This window comes from Hippoglossus hippoglossus, chromosome 8, assembly GCF_009819705.1.
Source record: "Hippoglossus hippoglossus isolate fHipHip1 chromosome 8, fHipHip1.pri, whole genome shotgun sequence".
Lineage (NCBI taxonomy): Eukaryota > Metazoa > Chordata > Actinopteri > Pleuronectiformes > Pleuronectidae > Hippoglossus > Hippoglossus hippoglossus.
The window spans coordinates 18,651,485-18,669,896 of NC_047158.1; the positions used below are offsets into that span (position 1 = coordinate 18,651,485).

Here is an 18,412-nt window from a genome sequence, read left to right on the forward strand (position 1 = left end):
TCTGTCTCTCTCTCTCCATCTTTTTGACTTTCTTTATTTGACTTTCTCCATTTGTGTCGTTCCCCCTCTTGCTTTTCCATCTGTCGCCTCCTCCTCTCCATCTCTCTTCCACTTAACACACTTACTGCCCATTAGTTTCCTTTGTATTTCTCAGTTTATAAATAGAATATCGTTGACTTTGGGACTAAACTGCTTTATCACTGTTATAGAAATTCGTCGTGTAGTATTGTACTAACACTGATTTCTCATCATGCAACAGATCCCTGCAACTTTACAACTCGTATTTAATTCATTATTTGAAACCTGTTCATCTCATCCGCTCTCTTGTTAATATCTGCAGCTCTCCACTCTCACCCCTCTGTCCTCGTTCTCCCACACTCTCATCCTCTTCACGCCACCTCTCTCCGGATTCATGAGTAAATCACTAGATTAGATAAAAGTGCATATTGAGCACGATGACTCCGCTCTTCAGCAGTTTAGCAAACAGCCAACGCTCATGTACACAATACAGACGCTCAATTTTCATATTTCTTCAACGTATACTTACACCCACAGTTAGTTTCATGCCGTCTGGCCCAAAACAGCAGGTAGTGTTTGCGGGGGAGTTGGTACAGAAAGAGGAAATGACTGTGTGTGTTTGTGTTTGTGTGTGTTGGCTGTACATGTTCAGCAGTTGCTTGCTCAGGTCATCTTGTGGAGGTAGATGTACTTCTGCCTGAGACACACACACACACACACACACACACACACACACACACACACACACACACACACACACAATCTTAGAGAGGACACTCATTGGCATAATGCATTTGCCAGCGCCTCAACCATAACCTTAACCACCTCAACTAAATGAATAACCCGAACCTAAACCTAAGTCTTCACCCTCGAACAAGCTTTTGAAAACGTGAGGACCGGCCAAAATGTCCTCACTTTCCAAAAATGGCGTCACTCTGTGAGGACTATGCTCCAAATGGTCCTCACAAGTATATAAGTACAAGTACCCACACACAGAGAAATAAAAGAGAGGACACAGAGATTCAATTGCAAATATTCAAATAAGTCACTGTAAATTGAATCTACCCGGCGATTAAAGCGCTCCATCACTTCAAAGGATTTCTGTCGATTTAATTCCAGAGAGGTCAGGTCTGGTATCAGTCAAGTTCAAATAAGATTTTTTTAACTTGCGAGCAGAGAAGCCAGATCTGTCTTTCTAGAATGTAATCCAACTGTTTATCGTGTGATTAGCATTAGGGCCTGGAGTTAGGGGCCATTTTGGCTCTTAAAGCAAATGACTGCTGACTATTTTTGGGTCCATCACCTTGTTGATCAGACAAAACAATTCAAGTTGAAGATGCCACCTTAAGACCTCTTGACATTGTGGTTGGTGATTACCAGAGGACAAACAGTAGAGCGGAGGTCGGATGTAAATCCTTCTCATGTGTTACATCATGATTTATAACCTTTGCATCTAGCCAGACGTCAAGAGGTCTAAAGGACGCGTCTTCAAATTGATTTGTTTCGGGAAGGAAGAAGACAGGGAGACAGCAGCGATGTGATGGACAGACATTGAGAGGAGAAGACAGAGTGAATGAAAGACGGTCAGAGGTATGCAGTGAATGAGAGCGATGGAGTGAATGAGAGGAAAAAGGGTGGAGGTGTTAGCTGGACCACGTAAAATCATCTCGTGCCAGGATTTCTTTTTTCCACAGTGTTGGCACAGAGTTGAAACTGAAATCAAACTGAAAGTGAAGCCAGCCAGACTGTTGTCTCCCCCCCCCAAGACAGAATTTTATTTTTTTATAGAAGATCTGATCATTGGAAGGGACAACACACTGTCCACTGATAAATGAACGTGTCTGAAACTGTTTGGCAGCATCTTCATATGACAAGTGAAAGTGTAATCTATTGTTTTGGGCTGTTGACAGTGTTTCCTGGTCTTACAATCATCACCAAGCGGAGGTCACAGTTTGCCTGCCAAGTGAAATCCTCTGTTTTTTCCACGAAAGGGCAAAGTGTAAACGATAGATTTAGAGACAGAGGAGGAGAATTGAAAGAAGGATGGATTGATGGAAGTGAGAGAGAGAGAGAGAAGGAGGAGTGATATGGGTGTGCTGACTCACTCTGACCCTTCTCCCTGCTTCACTGGTGGCATCGTGGGTATTTATACTTTGGCGTAGGCTGTTCAGCCCCTTTATATAAGCCCTTGTATACACACTCACACACACACACTCACACACGCACACGCAAGGGGAAGTGCCCAAGGAGAATGCCGTGTTTTGTTCAGATTATTGACTTTCTTCTTCTCCTTTATCATCTTACTCTTTTTCTTCTTGCGCTCCTCCCGTTTCATCAGCATCTTCTCTGTGTCTTCCACCTCGCTCATCAGGATATCTCCTCTTCACTCGGGCAGTAGGAAGAGCAAGAAATAGAAGCAACATCAGTAGTCTGGCTCGCCCAGGCCTCTCTCCATGTTGTTTAAACACTGTGCCAGGTCTGCTATAGGCCCCAGTCAGGGAGAATTGCTATAGTCAAGTCTGTGAACCCGTCAATCAATCAATCAATCTGACAGTCAGTATGTATGTCTAGAAGTAAATGTGAAAATCAGATTATTTGTTATTTAGCCATCCATGATGTAGAAGGAAAACTACTTCCACACACTGCTTCTGAGATACTTTGGTGTTGTGTGATTGTCCGCTCAGGAAAGCTTTGCATGGTGGCGTCCTCCATTTTTTTAGCAAAGCAACGTCAAATCAACGACTGGTCAAGAGGGCATGCAATAGGTCAAGCTGAGAGTGAGCGCCCTCAGCTGGTTCACGAGTCAAACTACTTGCCCCAACAAATACAAGTGCCGTGTTTACACAACGTTTCCAAACATTGTTTTCCACTGTTGGATGTTATGAGTCGAGCTGTTTCATTACGTCACCTTGTTGCCTTGGCTTCTTCTGCGGCGCTTTTACTGGCAGCCAACTGATATGGAAATTTCCATTTTATGATGCCATGCAGAAGTGTTCCTCTGAGCCAAGTAAGTTAAAGTGCAGCATCACGCTCACTGTGTTCATCATGTTCCATTTTGCAAAGATCGTAGGTTACACGGCTTATTTTCATGCTCTGAAATATTTCTCTAATTGTTTTTAATGAGTGAAGTGTTTTGCTCGCAGTTTTGCGGGTTTTTTTTGCCGTTTGTAGGTTGTTGTTTTACCACCTGGCCTTTAGTGGAAACCCTGGTGTGTGTGTGTGTGTGTGTGTGTGTGTGTGTGTGTGTGTGTGTGTGTGTGTGTGTGTGTGTGTGTGTGTGTGTGTGTGTGTGTGTGTGTGTGTGTGTGTGTGTGTGTGTGTGTGTGTGTGTGTGTGTGTGTGTGTGTGTGTGTGTGTGAGAGAGAGATACTACACCTATAGGTGATGTGCAGTGACAACCGTAGATAAATAAATATGACTAACAAGTGTTGTGGCATTGAACCTGGCCGCTGAATCTGGGACATCAGTGTAGAGCATGTCACTGCGTCTCGCCTGCACACACACACACACACACTGGCAGCTCATTAGAGGAAAAGGCTGTGTACAACATCAGTGTTCTGCCAACATCTCATAAAAAGAATGTACTGAAGTGAGGAGAGAAAAAAAAAAGGGGGGGGAGAAATAAGGATTATGGAATGAAAGATTTTCAGAAAACCGTTGCTCCATCCTCCTTGTTCACGAGCTAATATTTAGTAAAACAATAAGATGAAGTCGTTTGAAGTTCATCGCTTTTTGAATATTTTCATTTCTTTCAAGTATAAGAACTATTTAAACTGTAATGTGATCGTTTGGTAGTTTGAGTCCCTCTCTTCTCACTGTGTTGATGCACAGAGAGCCTGATGGTGGGGGGGGGGGGTATTGATTGACAGCCAGTTCTTACATAATGATGTCATGTGACTGTTGGGGAAGTGATCGAGGCAGCATGGGACACTTCAAAGAGCGAGGTGTGTGTGTGTGTGTGTGTGTGTGTGTGTGTGTGTGTGTGTGTGTGTGTGTGTGTGTGTGTGTGTGTGTGTGTGTGTGTGTGTGTGTGTGTGTGTGTGTGTGTGTGTGTGTGTGTGTGTGTGTGTGTGTGTGTGTGTAATCTAGTGCTAGTGAAGTGTGGTGATTTTTAAGATGGAAGCCACATGCAAATACAAGTATAATGACTCCACTGCACCTGACATTGATTACATAAATCACAGGTTTTTGATATTTGTGTAATACCACATGACACTTTAATCTTTTAAATTCAATATCCAACACAACCGTTTGGCCTTTAAATTCGGCCGTTATATTTTATTGATATTTTCCAGCTTCCACTGGTTCTCGAAAACAATCAGCAAATGTTCACATTGAAAAGTCTAAAACCAGACATCTTTGCATAACACAAGAAATTATACGACGATTGTCACAGTAGCTGCGATTTTAAACTTCCGTCAGTTGAGCGACTTAGTACTAATCTCACAGTATTAACTGAAGTGACATGCAGGGACAAGCCCTCTCCTGGGGAAAAAGGCTGATGGAGCACATTTGCATTTGGGCATTTGGTCAAAACAGGCAAACATGTTAATGCTTGATTAGCTGTAGCACTGGTGCCAGTAGTGTTACTGGTAACATGCTCAGCCGGTGTCACAGGTAGATGCCGCACGCACACAAGGAAGAGACCGAGACGAGAAGAGACATGAAAAGGGAGAAATGTGACAGATGTTGAAAAACCAGTGTATGTGTGGCAGCCTCTATTAAACTGTGTGTATGTGTTCTCCGTGCACAATAAATAATGAAGGCACATAGGCAGAGTGCCAGCTGTGCTAAAGTCAGATTGAGATCAGTACGCAGAGGGCACCATGTTCAACAGAGAGAGAAAGAAAGAAAGAAAGAGGCATGCTTGGCAGCCAGGAAGCTGTGTATAGATAAGTGTTTGAGATGTGGTCCTGCTCATTATCACTTATTATCTCTGTTGAAAAGATCTGGTGGTCAAACGCACTCAGGATGTCAGAGGTGATCGATGAAAACATTTTTTTTTTTTGCTGAAGCAGAAACTCTACATTTTCTTTCTCAGTGGTGGAATGTTAAATGTACCGTTTATTTATTTTGAGGCACTTCCTCTTCACTTAAGCGTTTCTATTTTTTACCACCTAATAGTGACACTGCATATCAGAGGAATATATAATTTGTCCTCCACTACATTCATGTGACTAAATTGAAATTCACTTTTTGAAATGACAGGTCACATCTGTCATTTCAATGATTCTTCAAGGCCCATATAGTTAAAATCATATTTAGTACTAATTTGGTTTTGCTTTCATAAGTATGATTTTAAATAAAGGACCCAAACTTGCGATATATATCGTCTAATTTGTGTTTTTTGTTAAGTTAATAGTAGTCATGCAAATGTATCTTGTACATAAAAGGGGGGGTTATACGTTACAATTACAGTATTTGTACATTTGCCCAAATGCCACTGAAACACAACATCATGATATTAGAGTAACTAAACACCAACAGGCCAAGAGTATTTTGCATTTGAAATTTTACTGAAAATACTTCTTAATGTTACTTTTGCAGGATCTGAATACATTCAACACAACACTGTAAACTGTAAAATATGCAATTTATTTGTCCACCCACGTCAACAGCAAGCACCAAACAACATTTGTAAAGGATCCAGGATTCAGGCTGAACATCTACTGGGGCTGTACAGCATGTCAAATCGTTAAATCATTTATGATCTCACTACTGTTATGTACTGTATAGAATCATCATGGAAAGTTTAACAATCTTTTTTTTACCTTTCGGTGTAAAATCGTTGGTAAAATGTTTCTCTGCTCGACTAGAAAAGGAACCTGAGCTGCCTCCTCCTCAAGGCCGCTCCTTTTTAATCCAGCTGCCAATCAAACTCAGGTATTCAGCAGCAGGTCTTCCTCAGTCCTCTATGATCTCGATGAGTTGATCTGGCTTCAGATAATGTCTTCTGTCTTTTTGAATCGCCGCCATGTACGGAGGTATAAAGGGAGAAGTGGGAACTGTGGTGGTGCTTTGCTTAAAGAGAGAAAGGGAGGACACACTTCATTTCTGTGGAGGTACATTTTTGTGCAAAGGTTTTGATTGTTTTGGCCCGAGGGTCATATCGTCAGAGACCATATAATTTTATTTTAAAGACAGATCTGTGTGTGTGTGTGTGTGGTGTGATTGGGGATTTGGCTGTAGCAGTACTCCAAAAGAGCAGTTGCCTTGAAGCAATATGTGCACACAGATCTCAACATTTCTTTCCCTATACCTCCATCCCTCCACCCTCACTCTGAATTCAATCTGTGATATCATTGGAATGCGTGGGTGCTCTTTGTGTTTGTGTGTGTGTGTGTGTGTGATATCATCACAGTGAGTGGGTGGTGTGACCAAAGAGAGGATATTGCGTGGGAGTGAAGTACCATTGAGGTGCACATGATTTTTGTGTGTCTGTGTGTGTGTTGGTTACAACCCCTCTGACAGTGCAGAATAGAATTAAACAGAACATGATAGAATATCTTTTTCTTCAAATATGGGCATGAGGCCGCCAATAGTGAAAATACCATGTTAACGTTTTTGGATGTTCTAACATGTAAATGTTTGATTTTATGATCCAATATGAGGATTCTGTGTCGACATGCTTATTATGGAACTAGTCTGTCATATGACCTTACTTTCCTTAAGTTATTAAAACACTTATTATTTAGGCAGCTGTAAATTACAGGGTCTCCTCGGCATCAAAATAGTTAGAACGTTCATTTAACTTGTGGAGTTTAAAGTTCAGTATTTCTCTCTGATATGTTGTGGAGGAAAAGTATAAAGTGATAAACGGGCCGAGCACTGAACTGAGACGAGGTTTCGGTCAGTGGGCACAATTCCAACTTAAAATGATTTTCAGAGCCCGACAGTGGGTCAGTATTTACTGTCACTTTGGCGTCATGTGCAGTTATCACACTTCAAAATATGGTGGTTTTCCTCATTGTTTGATCTGCAGATTGTGATAAAAGAAACTTGTCGGTCAATAAAATATCAGAAGAAATTAAAATGTCTAAGATGACGTCTTTGAATTGCTTGTTTTGTCCAAAATCCAGCTAATCATTACATAAAAGAACCATGAGTTCGATTTGTTTCCTTGATAAATGACTTAAAAGAAATTGGTTTTCTCAGAAATGAAGCGGCAAAAAAGAAAACACGATAACAAATCACAAAACACATGGACAGCGTGTCCATCCAATCAGTGATGAGCCTTGCCGATAGCAGGTACCTACATTTTCCATTAAAGTGTAAAGTGATTTGTGGTGATTGGCACTGCAGGGCCACCGTACCTTTCTCCTTTAATGGATTCACGGTATCGATACATAGTGAAGATGGATGATTCAAATATGCTTCACTAGTTTCAGTCGTGGTTCTATAAACTGTATCGGCTGCTGCTCTCATCAACGTCTCTGTTGTTTGGTGCTTTTTACAGCTCTCCTCTCCATCGCTCACTCAGACATACACACTATGTAAATACACTCAGGGGCACAATCATAAGGACTGTTTGTGTGTGTGTGTGTGTGAGAGATATTTTTAGCCTCCTCTGCTCATCTCGCCTGTCAGTGGAGCTGACATTGATCAGGAGGGAGATGACAGGCCCACCATGCACCAGAGCTTCCACATGTTTCTGCACCGCTGATTGTTACCAACCTGGAAAGTGGAGCCGTGTTACGCTTTTCATCTCATTTAGATTCTGACTGAATATGTTTTGTACGATCTGTCGCGCGCTGATGTGTAAATTTGTTATTTTCAACAAATCTGTGCCTGAGGAACTTTGTAAATGCACAAAATCCTGTTAATAAGAAGTGATTTTTGTTCATACTGTATATATGAGGCTACATTTTACATTACATGATTGTAGACATTTGGAAACAGCTCAACGCTGTGAGTCAACGCTGCAGGAACGACAATAAGAGTGTGTGGGTGTTTTAAGAGAGAAGCACAGCATTCCTATGCACAATTACCACCTTTTAAATCCTTTCATAGGTCAATTAAATGCATGCGTCTAAGGAGGCTGTTGAATAACTCGGCCTCAAAACCATCTGTAATTTTGCTTCTACTTAAAGTGTAACTTCATCCCGAGGTCCTGAGCCCAACTCCACCCACTGCATGATTAGTGTGGTGGAGAACCATGGTGGTCCCCAGCCACATCAGTTCGAGACGTTGGCTTCAACCACAGTTATGCCCGAAGCCACAAGGTTGCCAAGGCAGTGCTAGTGAGAGAGAGAGAGAGAGAGAGCGAGAGAGGGGGTGGGGGAAGTCTCTGAGTGGTTGAGCAAAGTTAATTGAAAGGCTAATGCTAGCAAAAATTTAATTTACACTATTTGATTTACACTTTACTAGTGCAGCGCCCATTCTAAACCTGCGTGTTTGACCTGCAGTAATTGAGCCGCAGCGAATAAAGACAGACTGGTCAACGGACTTGGTCAGACACAAGTACATCGTTGATTGAGTCTAACGAGGTCAGGATTAAGGCCTCCTCCTGTTGAATGCACAAAGCAATACCTCAAATCCCTTATATACATGTCACTGGGCCGAGGTGATGATTATATTCAACAGACTGTATTTTGTGTTGTTCTTTTACTGAAGCACCTGTTGATTGATTCTCTCTCCTGTCTCCACAGTGTGTTGTTTCGTGGTCCACAAGCGCTGCCATGAGTTTGTCACCTTCTCCTGTCCAGGAGCTGATAAAGGACCTGACTCAGATGTGAGTACAAATGAATTCATCATTTTAACTCTTACGCTGTGTGTGACGGCGAGAACGAGACGGGTGAAACAAGAGTTCATCTATCACCACCACCACCAGTGTTGTGGTTGAGCAGCCTCCATCTTTTATCTGTCGTCTCATTCTCCTTTTCTTGTCTTGACAGTAACATTTCATCTTCACACACGAGAAAGTCTCTGATATTTACTTTTGATCGACTCAATATCGTAGATTTTAAACACACGACGCTGCCAAATACAATTAAAAACAACCAGGGAAACTCACATGTTGACGGAGAATGGAAGAATATCAGTTAAGGTGTTTTGAGCTTTGATTAAAGATTGTTTATGAAGATGAACAGCATGACTGTGAAGCCAGGTGTCTTGATCACCCCCTGGTGGCTGGCTGCTGAATGCATTGAAGCCCAGAAGTTATCCTTACATTTTCTGGACAGGTCGTATGTGAGAACACAAATGTCTGAGTCAGATCTTGTCTTGCCAGTCCACAAAATGTCGGAGTAAGCCCAGAAGACTCATGAAAATGTCAACTTGGACAGACAACGATATTCAATACGTAATGTCCTGAATGCTGCGACACCCCTCACCTGCGTGTTCCCGACATTCTCCTGTTGTGTATATGTCTGACCCAGGAAATCTCCTTCAGCGTTCTTCATATGTAAAAAACAAACTCTGGAAAACATCTGGACCTTTTCTCACAGTTTGTGTCTGAAAACAACTCAACTTTCATTTCCCCACTCACAGGTTAAATCCTGTCACTGACTTGAACTCTGATGTTCTCCTCATTTCCTCTTCAGTATCTTTAATTATCATGCTTCCAACCACACCAGAATCATGTATTCTATATGGCTGCATGTTGCAGTGCTTCATTTATATTCTGCACCCCCTATGCACATTATTACACACATTCTGAGGTGCCTGACCTTATTTTATTAACACTCTTTAAATGTTCTTTTCATCTCCTCGCCTGCTCCGACAACATAAAGTGCCTTTAAGTGCTACTCTAATAATGATGACAATCGTATCCACCCTCTTGAGGAGCTGAGAAGAATATCGTTGATTTACATTCTTAAAATTCAAGCTTTTTTCTCTAATCTGTCCTTTAAGAGCACTCTCGGGACTCTACCTTCATCCTCTCAAAAACCCCGGGGTCTTTAAGTTCCTTTGCTACGTCATTACCTCCCTCTGGAGTGCCCTTACTCTCTGACAAGTGCACGGAGAGAGCCGCCTCTAGAGGAAACCCAGTGTTTGTCCTTTGTCTTCCTGAGGCGTATTCTGTAGAACTGAAAAGTCTCTACGCTCATCTTATTCTTTTTCTGCCGACTTAAACATCTTTCTCAATTTTTATCTTCTCCTGCCCCGACTGCTTCCTTCTTGTTTTCTCACAAATAGCTTCTACGGTGGGGTTTCTGGATCATAATTTGTATTAGTTTGTCCTCCTCTTATATCTGCAGGTTGTTAGAAATGTTTTGCTTTGTTGGCAGCAGAAGTGTCTGTTTTATCGCCTACATGCTCAAACAAAACAAGGGCACATAAAAACCTCAGACAAAAATTCGGCCTTGGAGTTGATAATGGTAAAACAAACCACAGGCGCATGTTTATCGATGTGAATACGGTAGAAGTCATTAAAAAGAGAACTAAGATCTGGTTGTTCTCATTGTGTTTTACAACCAGATTCGGTTTCAAAAGCCGGAACAGATTTCTGTCCCTTTCCTTCGCTGCACATTTGAACTTTCAGATGTTTTTGCTTTGATAAACATGACAATTAAATATGCTTTAGAATTTCTTCACGGTTTCTCCCCTCCCTGAATCTATCCTCTACTATCTCTCTCTCTCTCTCTCTCTCTCTCTCTCTCTCTCTCTCTCTCTCTCTCTCTCTCTGTCTCTCTCTCTCTCTCTCCACCATCCCTCCCTCCCTCCCTCCCTCCCTCCCTCCACATCCACCTCTTATTCTGTACATCCTCTATTTAAATGCCACTCCACCCAGGGGGGGCGCTGCTCTTAATTACGGGGGCCTCGCCACCCCCACCATGTCATCTCCTTAATGAGTTCGTGGCCTTACAACCTTGGTTCCTGCACAGTGGGAATGTAGGCTAGCTCTGCTCCAAACGGGCTTCGCATTTAAATATAGGAGACGGGAAGACAGGTAGCCTCATCAAGATGATTATACAAGGAACGAAAAGAAGAGGAGGAAGGTCTCAATGCACAGGTTTATAACACCAGGGGTTTCAAAGTCATGTGATGATGTAATATGTACATATCAAGGACAGAAATCTCATTGATTCTCAGGACTAAACACGGGTATTTATATATTTGCCTCTTTTTAAATCCAGATTAAATGTCCTTATTTGATCATAGAGGTGCTCGGTCTTTGTCGTGAAACACTGTGGAACACCTGGATGAAGATTTGCTAATAGCGCTGTCAGGTTTGTAGGGTTCAGCTCGACACGTTGTTTTCTCCCACACACGCCTGCACTGAAGTGGCTTTTTGAGCATGAAACGCGGAGAGCGATGCACTTCGAGCAGTCATCAGCTCTGAGTTCAGTTATTTTCAGCTTGATCATGCAACACATTCAGGGGCCAGGGACAGATTGGTGCAACAACGAGTGGTGCAGCAGAATCACATATTATCAAAATCTTCCCAAATCATCTTTGTCAGACATTTTCACTTTTGCCCTGTCACCTCTCAGCAGGGAGGTTCTTGGTTTGAATCTCATGACAGTGGTTGTTCTGTGTGGAGATTTCATGTTCTCCCCGTGTCTCTGTGGCTTTTCTCCTTCTTCCTCCCACAGTCCAAACACAAACACAGATTGTGGTTAAGTTAACTGAAGACTCTCAACTGTCAGTCGGTGTGAGTGTGATGTTTGTGTCTGTGTGTTGGCCCTGTGATGTGGTGGCGACCTCGCCCAATGTCAGCTGTGATTGGCTCCAGCTCCACCCTCCCCTGTAACCCGTGCTGGTATGGATGATAGGTGGATGGATGGATCAGGTGTAATGTTCTGCTAATATAGAGACCAGATATTTACAGACTCAAAGGATTCCTGGAGCCAATCGTGTCAATCTTAAAATAGAATCAGCAACAGCAATGATTAAATAACTTCTTTTTTTTTTTAAAGGTTGCGGCTTCATTTTATGAATAAACCATTTCTGCTTCTGTGTTGCTTAATTACATTTTGTAGACCAAGTAATGAATTGCAATTTATTTAAAAATGAAAAAATAATTGACAAAGCAATGAGACAATAAGAAGCAGACAAATTAATGATCTTGTAGTTGCACCCAAATCTCAGAGCTCGTATATTGTAGATTATTACTATTTCATAACATGTGGAATATTACCTCCATATTACTTAATCCTATTATCAGTGCCATTACTACTTTTTACTGCCACTTAAGTATAATTTAATTTCTCATGTAAATTGTTATTTCTATGAGGCATTGGCTCTGCTTTTTCTCTTAATAATCTATTGTTTTATTCTATTGTATGAGTAACCTGGCACAAAATGTTCCTTCGGGATTGATAAAGTCTATTTTATCTTATTCCTATGCGAGGATAAAATAACATGGATGAAATTACGTTTGTGATTTCTCTGTGGGTGAAGCAGCAGCAGAGCAGCAGAGGATAAGGTCAAACTTCAGAGGAGGGAGGAGTGAACAGAAAGACATTTAACTTCTTTACAATCAGTAATATTGTGTAACTGTCTGTATAAATCAACCCACCACTCCCATTCCACCTCCCTCCTGCCCCCCCGCGCCCCTCCTCTCTCTGTCAGCTGTGTATGTTTAAAAGAAGAAGTCAATTATAGATCTGGGTTAATAGAATGAGTTCCCTGTGGGAGAGGTCGAGGGATGAGATCCTCTAATGAAACCTACATTTCAGGCCCAGTGATGCTATAGAATCCACTGTGTGTTTGTGTGTCCAATGTGTTTGTGCACATGAAGGAGGATGGCACTGCTCCCCAACTAATTTAACAAATAATATTAAAAAGGAAGTTTATTTATACATCAATGTCATGTATTTTAAATTTCAATTAAGGGTGCACATCAAGGACTTTTTTCATTTTCTTCAACATTTTGGGGAATCTTTCATTGAAACAAATCAGTCATAAGTAGATTTCTAGAATATAGTCATAATATTATGAGAATAAAGTCATACTTTAGGTTAAGTGTATTTTTAGAGGGGGAATAACAGAAGCTCAGCCTGTCGCCTACGTTACAATGACGGATGTGGAACATCTTGATAAGTTAAGCTTCAGTAGAAGTTTCACAAATAACTCCAGGAAACACGGGTTATTCTTGCTGCTCATTTCCTTTTTTTCAAATTGTTCTCATTTAACAACTTTATTTTGGTCATATTATGATTTGATGTATTTCTCGAAATGTCAGAGTGGCCTTTTTACTCCGTTGTACGATTAAAAAAATCGTATTCTGATAACAGATGAAGAACGACAGCTTATTCTTTCATGAAGGTGAAATGGTTGGACTGCATGTGTCTTTTTCCAGACAGAAGCAACACAGCTCAACACAGAACATAAATATGAGCAAATATATATTTTCAGGGAGGGAAGAAAGAGAGGAATTTCTCTCAGGGTGTGAAGATGAAGTCGCCCAAAAGTGTTTTGACCAGATGGTTAAAGAACGGCACTAAAACCACAAGGCAACCTTTGACGACATGGTGATCAGCATATGGAGGGAGGGGAGAAGGAGAGGGATTCCTCTCAGGGTGTGAAGAGGGAGTCACCCTCTCTCTTCTTCACTCGGTTCTTCCCTCCTATTTTTATCCCTCTTTCATTCCTCTGTGCTCCTCTCCTTTATCCAAAAGCGATTGCTCTGCATGGCTCCTTCAATCAACAAGAAACGCTTCAAACAGTCTCTGGCTCACAAACACTTAAACACTCCCAGAGGAGGGATTGTGAGCCTGAGGGGGATAAACACAATGGCACTGCATTTGTTTTATTGATGAGGACAAAAAAAGCAGCAGCTGCAGTCTCTCCTGTAGGAAAGTGAGTGTGCAGTCTGTTATTGAATCAGTGTGGGAGGAGAACACGTTAAATATAACTGGGAAATAACGTTTGCTCGGTTTACTTTAAGGAAACACACTGACTTTTTATAACTTCAATGTGAAGAGCGTGATTGTGAGTTATCAGCATCCATTATCTAGTCTGCTGATGTGCTGCTTGTATCACATAATCATCACGTAAACTAAATATACATTTGAATATTTAAATCTGTTATTGCTCAAGGTTTAGTCAGTGAAAGGGTTAACCTGCCAGAAGGGTTTTAAGACTTTGACCCTGTAATTGTAGGAAAGGAAGAGGAATACAGCTGTTTGGTTCTTGGCTTCTCTGCAACTTGATTTTTTATTGTAGCCTGGAAATATATTTATATCTTTCACACTTGTGCTGTTTGGATGTTAAAGTGTGTTGAAATTAGACGATAGACTTTTTATAAAGATGGACGACATGTCTGCTCCCCAAAGTGAAGCCAAAGCACCTCTATCGCCACCTGGTGGCTGCAATTTAGGTCATAAACTCTGCCTCCTCCATGTCAGTGGACCACACTGAAAAGCCAAAAGTGCACAAATCACACAAATAAGTTTGTCTGTTATCACACTAATGATTATATTATATACATACATTTCTTATGTATTGTTTGAACACAGTGAGGAGGCACACAAAATGTATCTACCTCATTTGCAATCAAGTGTTTGTCATGTTTTGTTCAGAAAGAATTGTTCAAAATTAAAACTTTCACCCAGGAGAAAATATCACTCTTTAAACTTAAAAGATATGATAATGTGACATTTATCATGATAATTATTGATAAATGGTTATTGGTCTGTATTTATATATTGATGACCACTCAAAGTGCCCGACAGCACAGTTTGCCATTCACCCTTTCACACACACATTCATACATTGCATCTATGGGCAGCACTTTTTCCTATGGGGGGGGCCATTCGGGGTTCAGCATCTTGCCCAAGGACACTTTGGCATGTAGATGTGGAAGACTGGGATCGAACTGCCGACCTTCAGGTTGGTGGACGACCGCTCTATCCGTCAGCCACAGCCGCCCCAATCAGTATAGATTGATATGAAAATGTTTATTTTGATATAAGCTTTGGTTATAGCCCTAGAAATATTTGAATATGAGAACTGAGGTTGAAATAAGAAGGAAAAATACAAACAATCCAGACCACAACTGTCTGGTGGGGACTTGAGACGCAGTGGATTTCCGACGCCTTGTTTCTGTGCGGCAGAAGAACGGAGTCTGTCACGCAGTGTGATGACCGACACGACGGCATGCGTGTGTCTTTGTGCGTGGGGACTTGACTGAAGACGTTGGCGTGGTAAATAATGGACAACAGGGTTTTAAACCACAACAAAAGACGAGCAGAGAGTGAGACAAAGCACGGTGACAAGAAAACAGTCACAACAGCGCTGACTAATGGGCACTCATTGTTCTGGCGTCCTGTGCCGATGTTAGCTGTGGGTTTTCAGTTGAGACAACATGACATACGCAGCGCAGGAGACTTAACATACAACAACATTCATCTGCGTGTGGGCTCTCAGTGAGTGGAGTTAAAGAAAAACAAGAGTGTGACGGTTTGTATGTCTGGGAAATAATTACAGTCAGTGAAGCGGCTTCAAAATGGATTTTTGTTATCGATTAAAAACAAACTTTTAATCTTTGTTCCTGGACAAGTTGATTGGTTGGAAAACGGTTCAAACTGGACCCGCAGATTTTATAGTAAATTATTGAATTATTTTAAACCTTCCGGCCTATTTGTGATACTTTTAATTGATTATCTTTCTTGTGATTTGATCGAGCAACCGTCACAGAGAAGAGGAAGCAGTAAAAGTCAAGGTTTTCGTTCCTGATCGATCTTTGAGTTTTCAAGGCGGACGTATTTAATTATTAGTGTTCTCGTCGGCCCTCCCTGCTGTTGCTCATCGCCGGAGCTTCAGTAGCAAAATGTTCCCTTGTTTTTAAGAGGAGCAGTAAAACGAGCAGGAGGCGGTCCTGTCCTTGAAAAAGACGATAACCAGCAGAGAAACAAACAAACGCAGATGCACACACAATAATGCAAACACACGCACTCTTGTGCAAAGAAACCCACTTGTCTACGCACAAGCAGGCACAGGCACAGTCTTTCAGACTTAACAAGCCAACACACACTTCAAAAGACACAATGAGGGAGCTGGGTATAATTCAGGCAGGGGCCGTCTGTATTAAAAGTAATTTAGCAGGACAGGTTGAGGAGGAGAAGAAGAAATCAATCAGCCCGTGAGGAGGTTTACACTTACTGGACTGGTTTATATGAAAAATTTTCCTCTTCGCAAAGAAATCATTTGGTGCCATCAAAGCATCGTAGATGTGAGGAGATTAATAATCCAGTAAATAGCTGCATGATTAATAACTGATGGATCCACTTGGCAGAAGCATCTTAACGCCCACACTCGCGTTTCCCTGCTTCAACACAACCTGGATCTCTCTCATGTGGTGTATTGGTTGTTCTCACCACCTGTGTGTGTCTGTTGTGTGTTGTGTGTGAGGATGAGCAGTCTCTTATTGGCCACACACACGTACAACCACACATGTTATGCATGTTGATGCAAGTCTTTTTCTAACCCTCACTCATACCAAATGTTCAGTAGTACACGTTAAGGTGTAAAGAATGGCTGAGTCATGAACACTATAAAATACATTGGGTAGTTAGAAAGTGATGGAGATGAACGAGTGGTGGTGAAAGATGAATATGAAAGAGATAAAAGAGGAGTAAAACTGCCATTTATGAATTTTTTCAATCTACTGCTTTGTGTCTGATCTACAGTCTCCATCTCTCTCTCTCTCTCTCTCTCTCTCTCTCTCTCTCTCTCTCTCTCTCTCTCTCTCTGTTTCCAGGACCCGAGGGCGAAGCACAAGTTTAAGATCCACACCTACTCCAGCCCGACCTTCTGTGACCACTGTGGCTCTCTGCTCTACGGCCTCTTACATCAGGGCATGAGATGTGACCGTATGTTCCCTTTAGCATGCGTATACTTTTATGGTCTCATTTAAAGCAGAAATAGACATAACCTTGTATTAGTATTTACAGCCAGATTACGTAGCACATTATATACTGGATTCAGGATTCATCCATGTCAATTTTGCATTAAATCAGTCAAAACTATATAACAACTGCACTGACATGGCAGTCATCATTAAATAGTGTTGTTATTATCAATACAGAACTTTTAACACCTAATGCTGACATCAATACGTTGTTATTCTTCTTAATATTCAACTATTGACATTTTTTGGAAATATATAGCGCTACATAGTTCAATGTTAAGAGAATATTCTCAAAGAGCACACCACAAATATACACGATATATGTGTGTTTGTGTGTTTTCCAGATTGCATGATGAACATCCATAAGCGATGTGTGGCCAATGTGCCGAGCCTGTGTGGGACAGACCACACTGAGAGGAGAGGTCGCATCCAGATCACCGCTGAGGTCAAGACCAATGTACTCACTGTTACCAGTAAGTATGACACACACACACACACACACACACACACACACACACACACACACACACACACACACACACACACACACACACACACACACACACACACACACACACACACACAGTCAACCAACACGAATACATTTACCTTGAAGTTACTGTAGAATACTGGTTATATGTCTCCCTCTGCTGGTAGACGTACAGATGTGACGTGCTGATGCAACAGAAATGATGTGGAAGACATTTTTACATTATTACTGTTTGAAGATGATGGATGTGCACTGTGATTGCGAGTGCCTCTAAGTAATGAATGGTGTCGCTGTGTGAGTGTGAAGCAGTGTGTTACTCAGAGAGACTCCTGTCAGTCAAAATCCATTAGAAAAACAAAATGTTCATATTTATATACTTATGTTCACGCTGTTTTCAAAAGGGTTTAAACATCAGAGGAAATAATTTTTCTTTAACTGCTGCATGTTCACATTATCAGGTCAAAATCAGAAGATTTATCTTTTCTTTTTCATCCCTTTAAAACAAAACTATTAGCCTGTCTTGTTCCAGTGAAATGTATTTAAACAGACAAAATATCTGACCTGAACAAGTCTCCTTTCTAAAGATAGATGTTAAAGATGCCCTCACATTTTTGCTGAAGAGTTAATTTGCCTAACTGATGTTTTAATGAGCTGATAAATAAGAAAACTTCACCACCCTGTTGCACTCTTGTAGTTCCTTGTGCTACGTCTAGGTGGCAGCAGATATTTACATTACCCTCACAATAACTTACAGTTACTGTCTTTTTCAAACTGAAAACATTATAATGTTTTGCAGAAATTGGACTTTATTGTTATTTGGGAAAATCCTGTCGGTGCTTAAAAGAGCTGAATTCAAACAAATATTTCTGACTTATGTAGAATAAACTTTATTCTTTAGCACAAACTTCAAACACTTGTTATCTAATGTTCAAATGTCCCAAATCTGATCACACTTCCACGTGAATGGTCGTTGTTTTGTTGGTCCTTTCTATCTATTCTACTTTAATGGGTGGGGGGTAACCCTGATCAGCAGTGGGAAATACAGACAGAATTTGAATGTATCATAAGGGGCCACGTGTGCGAATGTAGCAGTGGCGAACCTTCAC

General features: G+C 41.3%; 1 protein-coding gene across 3 annotated transcripts in view; it reads left to right on the forward strand.

Moving 5' to 3' along the window:
- LOC117765891 (protein kinase C beta type-like) overlaps window positions 1-18,412 on the forward strand; it is a 72,454-nt gene that overhangs the window by 13,600 nt on the left and 40,442 nt on the right. For all 3 annotated transcript variants that reach the window (XR_004614639.1, XM_034592478.1, XM_034592477.1), the window contains exons 3-5: window positions 8,667-8,749; window positions 16,667-16,778; window positions 17,161-17,289. Coding sequence is in view for 2 of the 3 variants with exons in the window: in XM_034592478.1 (XP_034448369.1) it covers window positions 8,667-8,749; window positions 16,667-16,778; window positions 17,161-17,289 (324 nt within the window). In the remaining variant the exon portion in view is untranslated. The remainder of the gene's footprint in view (window positions 1-8,666; window positions 8,750-16,666; window positions 16,779-17,160; window positions 17,290-18,412) is intronic.